At 45.0% G+C, this 15,819-nt stretch overlaps 1 protein-coding gene across 49 annotated transcripts in view; it reads right to left on the bottom strand.

Moving 5' to 3' along the window:
• The window catches only part of LOC110523834 (liprin-beta-2), a 113,159-nt gene that overhangs the window by 35,378 nt on the left and 61,962 nt on the right, over positions 1–15,819 (bottom strand). For all 49 annotated transcript variants that reach the window (XR_016495377.1, XR_016495375.1, XR_016495374.1 and 46 more), the window contains one exon: positions 4,927–5,067. Coding sequence is in view for 41 of the 49 variants with exons in the window: in XM_090232623.1 (XP_090088749.1) it covers positions 4,927–5,067 (141 nt within the window). In the remaining 8 variants the exon portion in view is untranslated. The remainder of the gene's footprint in view (positions 1–4,926; positions 5,068–15,819) is intronic.

Consider the following 15,819-nt stretch of genomic DNA (forward strand, 5'->3'; position numbering starts at 1 on the left):
CCTACCTTGCCTTTCTAAAGTCTTCAGAAGCAAAGTTAACAAACAGATCATTGACCAATCCCACCAAACCTTCTCTGCTATGTAATCTGGTTTCCAAGCTGGTCATGGGTGCACCTCAGCCATGCTCAGGGTCCTAAACGATATCATAACCCCCATCAATAAAAGACAATACTGTGCAGCCGTATTCATCCACCTGCCCAAGGCTTTCGATTCTGTCAATCACCACGTTCTTAACGGCAGACTCAACAGCCTTGGTTTCTCAAATGACTTTCTCGCCTGGTTCACCAACTACTTCTCAGATAGAGTTCAGTGTGTCAAATCGCTGGGCCTGTTGTCCGGACCTCTGGCAGTCTCTATGGGGGAGCCACAGGGTTCAATTCTCGGGCCGACTCTTTTCTCTGTATACATCAGTGATTTCGCTCTTGCTGCTGGTGTTTCTCTGATCCACCTCTATGCAGACGACACCACTCTGTATACTTCTGGCCCTTTTTTGGACACTGTGTTAACTAACCTCCAGACGAGCTTCAATGTCATAAAACTCTCCTTCTTTGGCCTCCAACTGCTCTTAAATGCAAGTAAAACTAAATGCATGCTCTTCAACCGATCGCTGCCCACACCCGCCCACCCGTCTAGCATCACTACTCTGGACGGTTCTGACTTAGAATATGTGGACAACTACCTATACCTAGGTGTCTGGTTAGACTGTAAACTCTCCTTCCAGACTCAAATTAAGCATCTTCAATCCAAAATTAAATCTAGAATCAGCTTCCTATTTCGCAACAAAGCATCCTTCACACATGCTGCCAAACATATCCTTGTAAAACTGACTATGCTACCGATCCTTGATGTTGGCGATGTCATTTACAAAATAGCCTCCAACACTTTACTCAGCAAATTGGATGTAGTCTATCACAGTGCCATCCGTTTTGTCACCAAAGCCCCATACACTACCCACCACTGCGAACTGCATGCTCTCATTGGCTGGCCCTCGCTTCATAGTCATCGCCAAACCCACTGGCTCCAGGTCATCTATAAGTCTAGGTAGCACGCGCTCCAGCAGGTATATTTCACTGGTCACCCCCAAAGCCAACTCCTCCTTTGGCCACCTTTCTTTCCAGTTCTCTGCTGCCAATGACTGGAACGCAAAAATCGCTGAAGTTGGAGACTTATATCTCCCTCACTAACTTTAAGCATCAGCTGTCAGAGCAGCTTACTGATCATTGCACCTGTACATAGCCCATCTGTAAATATCCCACCCAACTACCTGATCCCCATACTGTTATTTATTTTTTTGCTCCTTTTCACCCAAGTATCTCTACTTGTACGTTCATCTTCTGCACATCTAGTAAGTGGACATTATAAAGGGCCATATTTTTTCAAATAAAACAATGGCCAGTTTTGGCCAGTTGTTTGCACGTAAAAAAAAAAAAAACACAACAGGCTATGTCTGTTTTTTCAATGTGGCCCGTACGCTGATTGAGTTTGACACCCCTGGTGTAGATGAACGGGAGGAGACAGGTAAAAATAAGGATTTTCCCAGAAATGGGGTCCCCGCTGAAAAAGTTGAAATACCACTGCACTAACGTGCTAAGTAGTAGTGCGCAACTCCATATCCTGAATAGTAGGGAGGGGTGGTGTTTAATGTCCTAATCTTGGATACACTGACAGAAATGCCAGGCCTGTGGACAGAGGAAGTTTCATATGATAGTGCCAGATGATGTTACACTTACAGTACGGCTGATAAGACACACGCTCCCCCTCTATATATAGCTGCACGCTCTGAGCTTGGTGGTCGAGGGGAGGTCTCGGCGGTGAAAGTGTTTGCACTTGCGGAATGTTCCAAGTGAATTTCTGCCATTCCCCATTAGTGCATGGGGCCCAGCAGCTGTCACTTCCAGGGACAAGTGTTTGTGGATGAAACAAATGCAGACTGGTTTCATGTTACCACGGCAACACGACCTGCGTTGAGTCCAGCTCTGCCCGGATATCATTGATTTATGGGACGGGGGCAGAGAGGCGTGACCCGACAGGCTGTGTACATTACATGTTCCCCCTCAGTCAGTATAACTTACTCTGTCCCCAAGACATCTCTGCATAATGTCACAGTCAGATTGCTCTCGATTATTGCAATACTTCATTAGAAATACAACCGAGATTTGACTTCCCACAGATGTCACTAATGTATTCGATCTGCTATGCATATGTCTTTAGCGTTATGCTCAGTTGATGATTGCTCATCAGAATTTATTGAATACAGCCGCCGTTTCTGCTCCGTGCCATTTCTCATCTGCCCGCTTGTCTGTCAGAAGATCTCGTTTAGGCCCCGTCGTGTTTTCGCGTCTCAGCCAATTTCCGTCCCTGTTTATCAGTCTCTATATTGCCTTTTGGGGCAGCGAGGGCGTTTGGGTGCCCTGGACCTCAGCGTTCGTCCACAACACTAAATCATGTTTATTTAACACAAGGTCAGATTCTCTATGATACAGACAGACTGGGGTTGTGACAGGGCTGAGGCTCTGATGATACCCACACAGACATACTGGGGTTGTGACAGGGCTGAGGCTCTGATGATACCCACACAGACAGACTGGGGTTGTGACACGGCTGAGGCTCTGATGAATACCACACAGAAAGACTGGGGTTGTGACAGGGCTGAGGCTCTGATGATTCCCACACAGACAGACTGGGGGTTGTGACAGGGCTGAGGCTCTGATGATTCCCACACAGACAGACTGGGGTTGTGACAGGGCTGAGGCTCTGATGATTCCCACACAGACAGACTGGAGTTGTGACAGGGCAGAGGCTCTGATGATACCCACACAGACAGACTGGGGTTGTGACAGGGCTGAGGCTCTGATGATACCCACACAGACAGACTGGGGTTGTGACAGGGCTGAGGCTCTGATGATACCCACACAGACAGACTGGGGTTGTGACAGGGCTGAGGCTCTGATGATACCCACACAGACAGACTGGGGTTGTGACAGGGCTGAGGCTCTGCTGATTCCCACACAGACAGACTGGGGTTGTGACAGGGCTGAGGCTCTGATGATACCCATACAGACAGACTGGGGTTGTGACAGGGCTTAGGTTCTGATGATTCCCACACAGACAGACTGGGGGTTGTGACAGGGCTGAGGCTCTGATGATTCCCACACAGACAGACTGGGGGTTGTGACAGGGCTGAGGCTCTGATGATTCCCACACAGACAGACTGGGGGTTGTGACAGGGCTTAGGCTCTGATGATTCCCACACAGACACAGCCAACGCCACATGAAAAGTTTACATCTTTTTAAAAAAAATTGATAATATTAAATTATCATTGTAATTGCACACAAATTAATGTCAGACATGCACCTACTACCCCAATGCTCTGTTGCTGATGACTGGGACAAATGCAGGAGCAGATTTCAGGAGCAGGACAATACACCCTCTTTTTGACTAATGACTGACATATGGGCATGTACGTGATAGGCCTATCTGGATTATATGATTATAAAGGTCATAATGCTTCTTGATAGTGTCATAAAGTGCATTTTCTTAGTCCAAGTAAAGTGACACAGGATGGTCATAATGCTTCATGACAGTGTTATAAAGTGTATTTTCGGGAAGTTGTTGAAAATATGATGATTAAAAAACATGACTGTAAAGAATTCATTACATCAACAAAGGACCTAAGAAACAAACTTGCAAACGAAAGGAAACTTCTTGGCAGGGAAAAAATACATTGAATAAATGTAGGTTTTGACACTCTTATGTAGGTGTCATAACTAGCCATAAAATAATGTAATATACACTATATATACAAAAGTATGTGTGTATAAAATCAAGCACACCGCCATGCAATCTCCATAGACAAACATTGGCAGTAGAATGGCCTTACTGAAGAGCTCAGTGACTTTCAACGCGGCATCGGCATAGGATGCCACCTAGCCAACAAGTCAGTTCGTCAAATATCTGCCCTGCTAGAGCTGCCCCAGTCAACTGTAAGTGCTGTTGTGGTGAAGTGGAAACGTCTAGGAGTAACAACGGCTTTGCCGTGAAGTGATAGGCCACACAAGCTCACAGAACGTGACCGCAGAGTGCTGAAGCGCATAAACATTGTCTGTCCTCGGTTGCAACACTCGCTACCAAGTTCCAACTGCCTCTTGAACCAACGTCAGTACAAGAACTGTTCGTCGGGAGGATTATGAAATGGGTTTCCATGGCCGAGCAGCCGAACACAAGCCTATGATCACAATGTGCAATGCCAAGCGTCGGCTGGAGTGGTGTAAAGCTCGCCACCATTGGACTCTAGAGCAGTGGAAATACGTTCTCTGGAGTGATTAATCACTCTTCACCATCTGGCAATCTGATGGACGAATAGTCAAGTTCGTTAAGTTCGTTATAGCAGCAAAGGGGGGACCAACTCCATAATAATGCCCATGATTTTGAAATGAGATGTTCGACCAGCAGGTCTCCACATACTTTTGGTCATGTGGTGTATGTCACTACAGGTGCAAATATAGGGTCATGACAGTGTTATTACCATAATTATGACAAGTTATGTCAGCTGTTATGATGCTGGGTGTCAAGTAAAGTGTTACCGTTTGTTGCTACACTTTGGGGCTAGAGTGGTAAAGGCACAGAGAGACGTCACTGAGACCAAACTCCTTAGTAATGGAATGATGTTTTTCACTTGGCATTCCATCCTACTCTAACTAGCAAATACACAAAGTTGGCTTACTTCATAGGGCTTTGTGGGAATCTTACTAACAGCTGAGGGTAAATGGTGCCACCATACAAAGCCCTGAGTGGAGAAAACAGTGCCATTCATTTTCAGAACAGGCTGAGTTTAAGTCAAGTGTTATGGTAAACCAGCCCAGAGTCTGTGTGTTCTTACACACCCATCCTCTCCCCTCCTCCCAGCCTGTACTACAGTACCGTACCTCAGCTTTGTTCTGCTGGTCCTCGCTGCTGTCGTTGTGGTTCTGTTCCTCGTCCATGTCGACCAGCTTCAGTTTCAGGTAGGAAACCTCATCCATCAGATCCAGTTTCTGGGTCTCCAATGAGGTCCGGCTCAGTAGCTCCTGTACCGCACACACAGCCGCAGAGACACACACATTAACACTCCCCTACACACACAACTCTATCCACTGAGCAGTGCGACCAGAGTGAAGTATAAAGTCAGTGTGCCGCTCCACTGGGCATAAAGCTCCCCCAAACCAACAGTTCAGCCTGGGAGCCCGGGCCCTGCTATATATACACAATGCAATGTGGCTCTATTTTTACTTCCTCTGTCTGACTCAGACATGTGAGAGAGAAATACAGAGAGAAAGAGAGAGAGAGAGAGAGAGAGAGAAAGAGAGAGAGAGAGAGAGAGAGAGAGAGAGAGAGAGGGGAGCGAGAGAGAGAAAGAAAGAGAGAGAAAGAAACAGAACACTAAGTCAAGAGACAGACTCTAAAATGTTCAAAAGACCTGGGACAGGAGCAGTGTGTGTGTGTGTGTGTGTGTGTATAGAGCGGGTGGGTGGGTGAGCTTTGACTCTAGGTTTCACACACAGTAAACACACTTCCCTTACGCCCTATGGATTTCCCAACACCCCTCGTCACTGGAGGCTGATTTCGGTTCCTGTTCCAGAGAATACTACTCTCTCCTTAAAATAACTTGCCATCATACTTTTGAATTAGGTGTCCCTTACCAAGACAGCAATACATAGGCCTTGGCCTAAATGCATGATCTGCAATAAGCTATCCTAAATACCCCGACCAATACCCTTTTGTAGATAAATTGTTCAGAGATAGCGCACCTTTACTACAAGACACTTGGTAACATCACATGAAAAATAACAACTCCCTACCACCAGGCAGACACATACACTCTTAGAAAAAAGGGTTCCAAAAAGGTTCTTCAAATCGAAGTATATTTGTCACGTGCGCCGAATACAACAGGTGTAGGTAGACCTTACAGTGAAATGCTTACTTACAGGCTCTAACCAATAGTGCAAAAAAGGTATTAGGTGAACAATAAGTAAGTAAAGAAACAAAAACAACAGTAAAAAGACTGAAAAATAACAGTAGCAGCACAATTGGTTGGGCGCCCGTAAAACTGCTGCCATTTCTTCCGGCGCCATTTTCATTTATCAGCTGTCCCTTTTCATTCATTTATCAGCTGTCCCTTTTCATTCATTCATTTATCAGCTGTCCCTTTTCATTCATTTATCAGCTGTCCCTTTTCATTCATTTTTCAGCTGTCCTTTTTCATTCATTTATCAGCTGTCCTTTTTCATTCATTTATCAGCTGTCCTTTTTCATTCATTTATCAGCTGTCCCCATAAAATAACCTTTTCTCATTCCAGGTTCCCTGTTGGGTTCCAGGTAGAATCATTTTGGGTTCTATGTAGAACCCTGTGTAGAAAGGGTTCTACTTGGAACCCAAAAGGGTTCTAGCTGGAACCAAAAAGTGTTATTCAAAGGGTTCTCCTATGGGGACAGCCGAAGAACCCTATACAGTCTGTGTAGACGGACTGTATGTAAACCCCTGTAATCACCACAGCTCAAGGGAAATACATTGAAAATAAAATCGGATAAATAAGTTGTGGCACCCTGTGACATTTGCAACCCAACACCGGTATTACTTCGAGTGGGATCAGCAGAGCATTTAGAAGCAATTTGAAGGTCTTTTCTGTAAAAGCCCAACAGCTGACACTGTAGCTAGCTGGCTAAGCCTGATGAAATCCTTCCTTTGAACTAACTAAGAAGTGAAACACATGCAGGATTATCAGCCCTTCCTAACTAGCTCTGCAGGCTGTGGCGTTCTGATATCCAACTATCCGTTTATCTAGGCTTGATTGGACTGTGTTGAACTGCTATGGGCTCTCATTCTGAGTGTTGTGGCTGACTAGCCTGACTAGGTCAACATGCCACTCAGGCGTTCAGAGTCAGACACAGTGATCAGACCAATGATGATATTCCGAGACAGTGATCAGAGTCCGGGGCCAAGCCCCTCTTTGTCCCTCTGAAACAGGACCTCTTCTTTTCCCTGGGCCAGGGACCAGAGCCAGAGGTGTGTCAGTCTGTCAGACCTCTCAGCAGACCCAAGGTGCCACTAGCCTGGTCGCAGATCTGTTGGTGCCGTATAACCAACTCCTAAGACATACAGTATGTTTGGCAGACAACACCCATAGTTGGCTAAACAGCCAAAAGAGATCTGGAACCACTAGACCGGCTAAGATGCCACTGACTCTCTGCAACTGTACCCTCACCTGCTTGGTCAAGTAGGACACAGGGAGAAGGAAGGGGGATGTGTGGTAGGTCAAGCTATCAAACCTGCAATCCTGGACTGGACTGGCCCTCTAATAGCAAATATTCCTTCTTAGCCTTTTACTGCAGTGGGCTAAAACAGGGTCACGCAGAGTGTTTCTTGGTAGTCTTAAACAAATCTACTTTGAAACAAAAGTATACACCTCACACACTTAGTTATGGGCTTAAAAAAAGAAGACACCTGTACCATCTCAGATATAGAGTTGAAATGTGTTAAAAAAAATTGTTTGCATCCCAACAATACACTTTATATACATCACAGAAGACTGAAACATCTAAAAACCATTTGACAGGACTTTCGGCGTAAAAAACAAACAATAATAATGTTGATTAATTCCATCCATGAGGCCTCTTCATTATTTGACTGCAGGAAAGGGGTAGGCTAGGCTGGTTAATACTTTGTCTATCGACATGTCTGTAGATAATTACAATGTCTTTAGACCGTCACTGGGACTGTCGGTTTCCTTGTCACAGATTGATGAAAAAAGATCAACTTTGACCCTGTCACTGCATCCATTGTCATGGTTAACTGACTGAGACAGCGATGAGAGTGAACATTCTAAAATTAGCTCGCCATTAACTTGTTAATAATGAATCTTGTGAATTTATTTTCCTGTAATAATGAATAAAATATTTCTAAAGTTAAGACATTGTCAGCGGCTAGCCAGATAACAAGGTAGCTAACCAGCCTTTAGTGTGTGTGTGTGTTTGTTGTCATGGTTGCTTTGAATAATTCCTTTCTCAGAATGAGGATGTCACGATGACATTCTGGTTGTTGGAATCACAGAATTAAATAGAACACATTGCATTATAAAATGGGTTGTTTGGACCCTGGATGCTAAGTGGTTGATATGCGGGAGTTGTTTATGCGGGATTGTGGGACAACAACTCTCACAAAATACAATGGCATGGTTATGTCATAATTCCACTCTCACGCAGCCCAGGCAGGAAACTCAACTTCATCTCCCTTGGAAAAAAAGCCTATACACTTAATTTCCCCAAATTTGACTTGGCGTCATTACGTCATGTACCTACGTTAAATAGGTATGCACGTCAGCTTTGACATCGGTTTTGCACATTGGCATTAAACTAGACATCGGGCCGATACCGATGTTGCCATTTTTAGCTAATATCGGCCGATTCCGATATGTTCGATATTGTGCATCCCTAGTTAAAATAATGTTTTACGAAAGAAATGCATTCATATTTTTTGAAATATGTTGGCAACTGTTTTAGAAAAGCAATAATGCTCTCAAACCCAATCCCGGAATTATCGTGTGACAACTCCCTCCAAGGGCTGTATCCTGGCCCTTGTCGGGAGTTGTCTTACGATAACTCCTGGGTTCTCTGGCATTTTTTGCTTTAATACAGTGCTGTCGGAAAGTATTCAAACCCCTTGACTTTCTCCACATTTTGTTAGGTTACAGCCTTATTCTAAAATTGATTAAATCAATCGATACACAATGACAAAGCAAAATCATATTTTTTTATTTTTCTTTTCTAACTTATAAAAAATGTAAAAGCTGAAATACCACATTTACACACAGTACCAGTCAAAAGTTTGGACACACGATTCTCATTTTCTTTATTTGTACTATTTCTTTACTATGTAGAATAATAGTGAAGACATCTAAACTATGAAATAACACGTGGAATCCTGTAGTAACCAAAGAAGTGTTAAACAAAACAAAATATATGTTATAGTTGAGATTCTTCAAAGTAGCCACCCTTTGCCTTGATAACAGCTTTGCACACTCGCTCTGAGTGAGTATAGGTCTGATGAGTCGATTGACGAAATAATCTGCCCAACACACTCACCCATTAGCTTTTGCTGGAACTGGCAGCAGATACTGAGAAGCATTCTCTTGACACTCAGAAAAGAGCTATCTCCATTCCAGGCTCAGAACAGCAGTGACAAAGATCAACCTTGCCATTGACCTCTCCTAATCACACCACACACATTGTTTAAACAGATCTCATTAAAAACTTCAATGGAGCCAAACAATGTGAAGATAGACAGTGTCTGGTTATCGATAAAGGTCAAACACAAGGGACCTGCTAAGAGATACCAGCCACACCACAGAGCACTGTAGACAGTAGACACCAGTGGCTGTGGTCTCTAAACAGAAATAAACATTTATTGTATATTCTGCATGACAACCTGAGGGGGAAAAAAAGGTTTTCCCCTAGACCTGTGCTTATGTACAAAAAAATAAAAAAATCTGCTCGGAATTTGAGGTCAATTAAACTGAAAAACAACAAATGCACTTTTTACCATTGCCATTTATGGGGAGCAAACCGGCTGGATGAGACAAAATCACAGAGTAGACAAAGGAGCAGTTGAAAAGCCCAAACAGAGGGCTTTTTGATTCCTAAATTGGGTAGCTGTGTGTGCCAATGTTTGGCATGCACACACAGCCTAATAAGAGGCATCAGCAGACACTGCTCAATGGCTCCTCTCCACTCATAACCCCTCACCCCTGTCTCTGATGGTAAGAGCACAAACTGGACAACTCTCACCCTGTCCCCCTCCCTACCGCCACAACAAACATGGCTTACTTACATCCTACTGGCACATAAGGCAGCAACAAGACCTATCCACTTTTGATGATCCAAAGGCTGTTTGGCACGGTGTCCTGGTACACACAGCTAGAGTTGAAATCGAAAGTTTACATACACCTTAGCCAAATATATTTAAACTCAGTTTTTCACAATTCCTGACATTTAATCAAAGTAAAAATTCCCTGTCTTAGGTCAGTTACGATCACCACTTTATTTTAAGAATGTCAAATGTCAGAATAATATTAGAGAGAGTGATTTATTTCAGCTTTTTTTTCTATCATCACATTCTCAGTGGGTCAGAAGCTTATACAATTAGTATTTGGTAAAATTGCCTTTCAATTGTTTAACTTGGGTCAAACGTTTCGGGTAGCCTTCCACAAGCTTCCCACAATAAGTTGGGTGAATTTTGGCCCATTTCTCCTGACAGAGCTGGTGTAACTGAGTCAGGTTTGTAGGCCTCCTTGCTAGCACATGCTTCTTCAGTTCTGCCCACACATTTTCTATAGGATTGAGGTCAGGGCTTTGTGATGGCCACTCCAATACCTTGACTTTGTTGTCCTTAACTTCTTGGAACTCTGACGGCGGTATTTCATTATTGGGTAAAAAAACGTTCCCGTTTTAAGCGCGATATTTTGTCACGAAAAGATGCTAGACTATGCATATAATTGACAGCTTTGGAAAGAAAACACTCTGACGTTTCCAAAACTGCAAAGATATTGTCTGTGAGTGCCACAGAACTGATGCTACAGGCGAAACCAAGATTAAATTTCAAACAGGAAGTGCCCCAGATTTTGAAGGCGCTGTGTTCCAATGTCTCCTTATATGGCTGTGAATGGGTCACGAATGAGCTTACACTTTCCGTCGTTTCCCCATAGTGTCGACAGCATTGTGACGTATTTGTAGGCATATCATTGAAAGATTGACCATTTTACACTACATCTACCAGGTGCTCGCTTGGTGTCCTCCATCGCAATTATTGCATAATCTCCAGCTGCGTGTATTTTTCCGTTTGCTTCCGAGGAGAAACACAACTGCCACGAATGATTTATCATCGAATAGATATGTGAAAAACACCTTGAGGATTGATTCTAAACAACGTTTGCCATGTTTCTGTCGATATTATGGAGTTAATTTGGTAAAAAGTTTGGCGTTGTAGAGACTGCATTTTCAGATCTTTTTCTTATCCAAACGTGAGGAACAAAACGGAGCGATTTCTCCTACACAAGTAATCTTTTTGGAAAAAATGAACATTTGCTATCTAACTGAGAGTCTCGTCATTGAAAACATCCGAAGTTCTTCAAGGGTAAATGATTTTATTTGAATGCTTTTCTTGTTTTTGTGAAAATGTTGCCTGCTGAATGCTAGGCTTAATGCTATGCTAGGCTATCAATACGCTTACACAAATGCTTGTGTAGCTATGGTTGAAAAGCATATTTTGAAAATCTGAGATGACAGTGTTGTTAAAAAAGGGCTAAGCTTGTGAGTGAATATATTTCTTTCATTTCATTTGCGATTTTCATGAATAATTAATGTTGCGTTATGGTAATGAGCTTGAGGCTATGATTACGCCCCCGGATACGGGTTTGCTCGACGCTAGAGGTTAAGCCATAATGCCACAACTTTGGAAGTATGCTTGGGGTCATTGTCCATTTGGAAGACCCATTTACGACCAAGCTTTAACTTCCTGATGATGTCTTGAGATGTTGCTTCAATATAGTCACATAATTTTCCTTCCTCATGATGCCATCCATTTTGTGAAGTGCACCAGTCCCTCCTGCAGCAAAACTGCAGCTACCACCCCCCGTGCTTCACGGTTGGGATGGTGTTCTTCGGCTTGCATAACTCCCCCTTTTCCTCTAAACATAAAGATGGTCACTATGGCCAAACAGTTCTATTTTTGATTCTTCAGACCAGAGGACATTTCTCCAAAAAGTACAATCTTTGTCCCCATGTGCAGTTGCAAACCGTAGTCTGGCTTTTTTATGGCGGTTTTAGGGCAGTGGTTTCTTCCTTACTGAGCAGCCTGTCAGGTTAAGCCAATATAGCTCTCGTTTTACTGTGAAAATAGATAATTTTGTACCTGTTTCCTCCAGCATCTTCACAAGGTCCTTTGCTGTTGTTCTGGGATTGATTTGCACTTTTCACACCAAAGTACGTTCATCACTAGGAGACAGAACACGTCTCCTTCCTGAGCGATATGACGGCTGCATGGTCCCATGGTGTTTATACTTGTGTACCATTGCTTGTACAGATGAACGTGGTACATTCAGGCGTTTGGAAATTGCTCCCAAGCATGAGCCAGACTTGTGGAGGTCTACAATTTTTTTCTGAGGTCTTGGCTGATTTCTTTTGATTTTACTATGATGTCAAGCAAAGAGGCACTGAGTTTGAAGGTAGGCCTTGAAATACATCTACAGGTACATCTCCAATTGACTCAAATTATGTCAATTAGCCTATCAGAAGCTTCTAAAGCCACAACATCATTTTCAGGAATTTTCCACTAGTTTTAATGACTCCATCCTAAGTGTATGTAAACCTCCGACTTCAACTGTAAATCTATTTTAATATGGGTGCACCTAAACTATACAGTGCACTTAGAGCGGACATTTTTAGAGTCACATTTTTTGTGCTGTTTTAAATTCAGAAAGACTATGCTGTCTGTTTTTAGTAGAGCCCACTCCCATAAAAATCTCTGCTCTTATAACACAATGGAGTCAGTAAGCCATAGGAAGTCACCTTGCAAGACCGAAAGGAAGTGAACTTTGTTTCCCTCCATCTTCTGAGTGACAAACTTTGTGCAAAAGCAAACAATGACATTAGGAATCACAGATACATCTAAAATATGCATTGATGTAAAAGCAAAAGCCTAAACTATACTATACAAACATTTGCCAAACAACCAGTAGGCTTACATGAGGGAAAACCAATGAATAAATCATTCTGGCACGGCGGCGAGGGCCATCAAGGTTGTAACTTACAATTTAGACGAGTTGCAGCAGCCTCCCGATGCAGTGTTGAACCTCAAGAGAAGTTCCTGATTCCATTCTCCTTCCTGGCAAAATGTACTTGTCAGGTCCCCTCTCAAATGCCAGCTGGACAAGCTGGGCTTTTCGTTGCCGTAACATGCTGTGTTCACTGAATACGTTCTTCAGGGTGAAGAAGGAATTTCGCACATTGCTGTAGATGCCTCCAAAATGTTAATCGCGTTTCAGTGCCAACAGCACAATCGTCATTGCTGACGAAGGCCCGCTGTAGCTTTGAAGAACCCTGAGTGGGGTCCGTTTGTTGTTGCTGGCTGTGGTTGCGATTTCACTTCGCAAGAATGTGCGAGTCAAAATAAACTCTGATTCCACTGGTTCAGTTTTGGTTAGATTCAACAGGTCGTCAGGTCTAGTGGCTGGGGTAACGGAGGTGCAGGTGCTTGTTGTGATGTTACCCTCGTGCTGCTGGCGCTTGGCCCGGGCTCATCTCGATCTTGTTGGTCAGCAGGTGGTGTGGGGGATGGGCGAGTATTACATTTGCTGCTAGGCTCCTCAACCTCTGTGGTCGGTCCTGCAGGCTGTTCGTTGAGCTTGGCATGGCTTTCGACATGGTGGTCCTCAATTATTTTGCTCTTAACAGTGCCCAGACAGTTTCGGATAGCCATGCTGATCAAAGCTTAGCCAACTAGCTACAATTATTCAGTGCGCTGCTAAAAAAAAAACTTACCAAAGCTACTGTAATGGGTGCGTGCTGGTGGCAGGAAAGTCAGGCGCAGGAGAACGAACTTGGTATAAACGGAGTCGTTTAATAAGTACTCACAAAACTCAGAAAACCAAAATATACAAAATAATAAAAGTGGGTACAAAACCCGTCGCACACCAGAACATATCTTGCACATAACATACAATCAAACAATCAAACAATCACCGACAAGAGGGGAAACAGAGGGTTAAATACACAACATGTAATCGATATGATTGGAACCAGGTGTGAAGGAAGACAAGACAAAACCAATGGAAAATGAAAAATGGATCAGTGATGGCTAGAAGGTCGGGGACGTCGACCGCCGAACACCGCCCAAACAAGGAGAGGGACCGACTTCGGCAGAAGTCGTGACATGACCCCACAAATCACGGACCCAGCTTCCGACAGGGCAGGCGAAGGGGCAGGTTTCGGGTCGAGAGCCAGACCCGGTCCCCCGGTGCGAACACCGGGTCCTCACTGCGGTGACGGTGGTCTGCACCAACTTTCTGGCGCAGCACAGCTTGCTGAAGGTGGACATGGGTGGCCCATGTTTCCTCTTCGCACCGGAACCAATCGTCCACCACAGGAGCCTCGGTCTGACTCTGATGCCAAGGAGCCAGAACCGGCTGATACCCCAATACACACTGGAAGGGAGAGAGATTAGTGGAGGAGTGGCGGAGCGAGTTCTGGGCTATCTCTGCCCAGGGCACGAACGCTGCCCACTCCCCCGGCCTGGCCTGGCAATAAGACCTCAGAAACCTACCCACATCCTGGTTAACTTTCTCTACCTGCCCGTTACTCTCGGGGTGCAAACCTGAGGTAAGGCTGACCGAGACCCCCAGACGTTCCATGAACACCTTCCAGACCCTCGACGTGAACTGGGGACCCTGATCAGACACTATATCCTCAGGCACCCCGTAGTGCCGGAATACGTGTTTAAACAGGGCCTCCGCAGTCTGTAGGGCCGTATGGAGACCGGGCAAAGAGAAGAGACGACAGGACTTTGAAAAACGATCCAAAACCAGATTGCGGTGGTCAGTCCAGATGAGAAAAGGGTGTCTAGCCACCTCAAGCCAATGTCTCCACACCTTCAAGACCTTGATGACAGCCAACAGCTCCCAGTCCCTCACATCATAGTTTCGCTCCCCCGGGCTAAGCTTCTTTGAGAAGAAGGCACAGGGGCGGAGCTTTGGTGGCGTAACCGAGTGCTGAGAGACCACAGCTCCTATCCCAGCTTCGGACGCGTCCACCTCCACTATGATCGCCAAAGAGGGATCCCGATGGGCCAACACGGGAGCCGAGGTAAACAGAGCCCTCAGGTGACTAAAAGCCCTGTCCACCTCAGCTGATCACTGCGAGCGCACTGGAACCCCCTTCAGCAGTGTGGTTATGGGAGCCACTACCTGACCAAAACCCTGGATAAACCTCCGGTAGTAGTTGGCAAACCCTGAGAACCGCTGCACCTCCTTTACCGTGGTGGGAGTCCGCCAATTACGCACGGCTGCAATGCGGTCACTCTCATTCTCCACCCCTGTAGTGGAAATGCGATACCCTAGGAAGGAGACGGACTGTTGGAAGAACTGGCATTTCTCAGCCTTGACGTACAGGTCATGCTCCAACAGGCGACCAAGCACTCTGCGCACCAGGGACACATGCTCAGTGCATGTAGCGGAGTATATCAAAATGTCATCAATATACACCACTACACCCTGCCCGTGCAGGTCCCTGAAAATCTTGTCTACAAAGGCTTGGAAGATTGATGGCGCATTCATCAACCCGTACGGCATTATGAGGTACTCATAGTGCCAAGAGGTGGTACTGAAAGCCGTCTTCCACTCGTCTCCCTCTCAGATACGCACCAGGTTGTAAGCGCTCCTGAGATCTAATTTGGTAAAGAAGCGCACCCGGTGCATTGACTCTGACGCTGTGGCTATGAGCGGTAGCGGGTAACTATACCTCACAGTGATCTGATTCAGACCCCGATAGTCAATACACGGGCACAGACCTCCCTCCTTCACAAAAAAATAAACTTGAGGAGGCGGGTGAAGTGGAGGACCTTCGCAGGGATTCGGAGACATATGTTTCCCTAGCCTCCGTCTCCGCCTGTGAGAGGGGATACACGTGACTCCTGGGAAGTGCAGCGTCTACCAGGAGATCTATCGCACAATCGCCCCGTTGATGAGGTGGTAATTGAGTCGCCTTCTTTTTGGAGAAGGCGAGAGACAAATCGG

The sequence above is a fragment of the Oncorhynchus mykiss genome, chromosome 1 (assembly GCF_057628025.1).
Source record: "Oncorhynchus mykiss isolate SJ-2025 chromosome 1, ASM5762802v1, whole genome shotgun sequence".
NCBI classification, from domain to species: Eukaryota; Metazoa; Chordata; class Actinopteri; order Salmoniformes; family Salmonidae; genus Oncorhynchus; species Oncorhynchus mykiss.